Consider the following 4,492-nt stretch of genomic DNA (forward strand, 5'->3'; position numbering starts at 1 on the left):
GTGACTGAAGTGCAACCTATGAATTGAAACAACAAAGGAAAAATAACAGGGGAATTCCACTTCGGAACTTCCATCAGGACACTCCGCCCGGAACTGGAATCTTTGAAAGATTAAAGAATCTTTGGAATCATTGTCCTTGAATACCAGTCGCTACTCCATACGTAGCTTCATCCTGTTTAGAATAGATGGTTCCAGTGTAGATTTCCTTTCCTACTCCTACTTAGGTAGAATTTCACGTACAACCGTAGAATTTCTTACGTACAACTGATTTATAGAATCTCTGAGTACAAACCTACGTATGTTGCGATGCTGGAATCCAACCTCCTTCCCAGTCTCTCCCTCTCTGCACACAGGTACACAGGAGAGGGTTTTTCCACTGGGTTCTAGGGTACTGAATCAGGTGTTGCAGGTGTCTCTTTTATTGATGCACAGGTTCAAATGCAGACGTAATACATTCATGGGCCTCAGTGTGTTTTTACAGACAGGGTTTTCATAGAAAAAAACAACAACATCCATTGATATGCTGGCGTGATAAATCTATAGTCGAATGCCTGCATTCACTGTCTCAGATTAGACCTTTCACTGAAAGTACAGATATCTGGAGAAAACACGTTCTCTATGTGCTCTGGCTTACTTCAAAATAAAGTAATATAGTCCTGTAGGAGAGTATCGCTCCAGAGAAGCATATGGTATATACACAGTACACAAGAACATGCAGTACCAGCAGAAACAGAACATGCAGTACCAGCAGAAAACAGAACATGCAGTACCAGCAGAAAACAGAACATGTAGTACCAGCAGAAAACAGAGGAAGCAAACATTCTCCCCAACTGAGTATTGGACAAGTTCAAAATTAAAAGTCAATCAACATGTTGACAGTAATCCAAGGCAGTTGAAGAAGTAGATAAACAACGTGGTCACAAAACCACAAACACGTTTTTCTCGTTGCGATGTCAGAACATGTCTAAGGGAATATGGCTACAAGCAGAGAGAGCTAGAGAGAGTAAAGCCAGTAAATGTGATATCAAAAAAGACGGTAAACGCAAGGCTGCGTGTACGTAGTCAAGGTAACGCAGGGCTGCGTGTACGTAGTCACGGTAACGCAGGGCTGTGTGTGCATAGTCACGGTAACGCAGGGCTGCGTGTGCGTAGTCACGGCAACGCAGGGCTGCGTGTGCGTAGTCACGGTAACGCAGGGCTGTGTCTACGTAGTCACGGTAACGCAGGGCTGTGTGTGCGTAGTCACGGTAATGCAGGGCTGTGTGTGCGTAGTCACGGTAACGCAGGGCTGTGTGTGCGTAGTCACTGCCGGTCTGATTACTTCCTCAGCTCCTGCGGAGGCCCTTCCCCTGGATGTAATCATCCAGACCCGGTAGCTCTCCCATGGCCTTGTCCAGAGTCGCCCTCTCGGACAGCTCAACCACCTGTACAACCACAGAGGGAACAGAAGAGAGATGGTGTTAGCTGGAGGAACATGTCTGTGCTTCTGTGTCGCTTGCTCTTTTGGGTTTAGGCTGGGTAACTGTTCAACCCTTTGGGTTTAGGCTGGGTAACTGTAGAGCCATTTGGGTTTAGGCTGGGTAACTGTAGAGCCATTTGGGTTTAGGCTGGGTAACTGTTCAACCCTTTGGGTTTAGGCTGGGTAACTGTTCAACCCTTTGGGTTTAGGCTGGGTAACTGTACAGCCCTTTGGGTTTAGGCTGGGTAACTGTACAGCCCTTTGGGTTTAGGCTGGGTAACTGTACAGCCCTTTGGGTTTAGGCTGGGTAACTGTAGAGCCATTTGGGTTTAGGCTGGGTAACTGTACAGCCCTTTGGGTTTAGGCTGGGTAACTGTAGAGCCATTTGGGTTTAAGCTGGGTAACTGTACAGCCCTTTGTGACAACAGTACTGCTGATGTAAAAAGGGCTTTATAAAATAAAAATGGATTGATTGAGGAACCTAGAACCTAGAACCTAGAAACAAGCTATTAAAGGCCAGCCAATGACACATGCTTGCACAGTCTAGCTAAAACACACTGTGATCTTCTGTAACCACCTCTTGAGTGTTATTGATGCGTGATCACTGTGGATTAAGAGCTAACATGGAACCCACCTTTCTGCTGGCTGCCTTCAGTCTCTGCAGCTGCAGAATGGCTGCGTCCTTCGACAGCAGCTCCATGTCTTCCTCTATCTTGGACTGGAAAAATAAACAGAAGTTAGAAATATTAGGTTGTATATTCGTTACCTCACGCTGACTTGTCCCATGTGGTTGTTTATTTCAGTTGTGTATGTTTTATGTGCATGTGTGTTTGATTGTCAGTCCTGAGTTTACCTCATTCACCGGCTTCCCAGCAGCATCCTGGTACAGCTTTTCACAGATCTTCTTCATCTGCAATCAATCAGCCAATCAATCAAATCTATTTAAAAAGCCTTTTTTTCTTCGTCAGCTGTTGTCACAAATTCCTTTGACAGATTAGTGTGAGAGTCTTTTACATGCGATAGCTGGATTACAGTGCAGTGTAACAGAATCACTGAACTACAAAAAGGCCCCACAGGAAATCCTGGCTGTGTTTGAGTCTCTACCTTCACAGAGAGATGGTTCATGCATTTACATAGTCCACGTCCCAAATGGCACCCTATTCCCTATATAGTGCACTACTTTTGACCAGAGAATGGCACCCTATTCCCTATATAGTGCACTACTTTTGACCAGAGAATGGCACCCTATTCCCTATATAGTGCACTACTTTTGACCAGAGCCCTATGAGCACATGGCACCCTATTTCCTATATAGTGCACTACTTTTGACCAGAGAATGGCACCCTATTCCCTATATAGTGCACTACTTTTGACCAGAGAGTGGCACCCTATTCCCTATATAGTGCACTACTTTTGACCAGAGCCCTATGAGCACATGGCACCTTATTTCCTATATAGTGCACTACTTTTGACCAGAGCCCTATGAGCACATGGCACCCTATTTCCTATGGACCCTGTGGACCCTGGTCAAAAGTAGTGCACCATGTAGGGAATAGGGTGCCATTTGGGATGCAGTTATAATGTTTGAGACACTTACTCTGGGAACACAGTCCTTCACTTCATCCAACAGGCCCCACAGGTCAGTATAATCTCCGTCTTGTCTCTGGAGAACTTCGTGATAAAAGTCCACGATTTTGAGCAGGACACAACCGTGGTACTAGACGTGAGAGAACGTTGTGTTAGTAAATGTGCTGCCGAGGCGGAGCACGACGGAGATTGTGTCGATGGAACTTCTTCGTTGCACTCAAAACACATCTCAGACTCTGCATGACCCCAGAGCTTGTACCAATCAATCAATCAAATGTATTTTATAAAGCCCTTTTAGACATCAGCGGTTGTCGCAAAGGGCTTTACAGATACCCAGCCTAAAACCCCAAAGAGCGATGCAGAGGCAGAAGCACAGCGGCTATGAAAAACTCCCTAGAAGGGCAGGAACCTGGGAAGAAACCTAGAGAGGAACCAGTCTCCGAGGGATGGTCAGTCCTTACCTTCTTGTGCTTCTTGATCTTGTCAAAGGTGACTGTCTTTAGCAGGATCCTCTCATCATGAGACGTGATTTTCTATTGAAGGGAATGACAGGTACAGTGCGTCAAGACTCATTCACACAATCAATGACCCATAGAAATATAACCTATCTATGGTTAGCCATTGGGAGTGTACCCATGATTTTACCATTCAAATTTCCAAGGTTAGAGGTTACAAGCCCTCGCCATAGAACACACTTCTACGCATTGAATTACTTTTAGAACTGCATCACAAGCCACAGGGACACACTGACTGATGTCGGTATGAAAAAAATGTACGCACTCACTAACTGTAAATCGCTCTGGATTAGAGCGTCTGCTAAAATGACTAAAATGTACAAATGTAAACGTGATGTCAGGACGGCGTGATCCATCGTGGAGGACGGCAAAATCTGACACTGATGCTGACAGATGACACATTGTACCATACACAGTGCTTTAGTAATGATGCGTTGCTGTTAGACACACGCGTGTATTTCCAGTTAGACAGTAATCACATTACTCCTCCGGGTTATACACGTTTAGATATCAAGTGACCAAGAGCCTTTAATTCAGACACAGATGGCTTCATTGGGTGACAGTTTACAGTACAGGTGTTCTTATCACTGTGTAATAGTTTCTGTGAGTACAGTGTAATAACTATAGTGTGATCCTACATTGTCTTTGGGGGGAGAGGTCATGTACGTTCCTGATACACAGTAGGTCTACTGATGAAGACAGTATATCTAGAGAGATATACAGTAGTCTACTGATGAAGACAGTATATCTAGAGAGATATACAGTAGTCTACTGATGAAGACAGTATATCTAGAGAGATATACAGTAGTCTATTGATGAAGACAGTATATGTAAATACAGTTGGTCGGTACTTACGAAGCCGTTCTGGACGTCCTGGATCAGTTGCTGCAGTTTGGCCAGGTCCACACAGCGAGAGAACCCGTCCTTCACA

The 4,492-nt window shown here is 44.9% G+C and overlaps 1 protein-coding gene across 1 annotated transcript in view; it reads right to left on the reverse strand.

The window, feature by feature from the left end:
• Positions 1-315: 315 nt before the first annotated feature.
• si:ch211-266a5.12 (uncharacterized protein LOC557488 homolog) overlaps positions 316-4,492 on the reverse strand; it is a 4,601-nt gene continuing 424 nt past the window's right edge. Inside the window, exons 1-6 of the mRNA XM_041875051.2 lie at positions 4,417-4,492; positions 3,508-3,579; positions 3,057-3,176; positions 2,313-2,369; positions 2,094-2,177; positions 316-1,424 (exon numbers count right to left, since the gene is read on the reverse strand). The exon at positions 4,417-4,492 is cut by the window's right edge and continues 424 nt beyond it. Coding sequence (XP_041730985.2) covers positions 1,326-1,424; positions 2,094-2,177; positions 2,313-2,369; positions 3,057-3,176; positions 3,508-3,579; positions 4,417-4,492 — 508 coding nt within the window. The 3' untranslated portion in view covers positions 316-1,325. The remainder of the gene's footprint in view (positions 1,425-2,093; positions 2,178-2,312; positions 2,370-3,056; positions 3,177-3,507; positions 3,580-4,416) is intronic.

Source organism: Coregonus clupeaformis, unplaced genomic scaffold (assembly GCF_020615455.1).
Source record: "Coregonus clupeaformis isolate EN_2021a unplaced genomic scaffold, ASM2061545v1 scaf1354, whole genome shotgun sequence".
In the NCBI taxonomy this organism is placed as follows: Eukaryota; Metazoa; Chordata; class Actinopteri; order Salmoniformes; family Salmonidae; genus Coregonus; species Coregonus clupeaformis.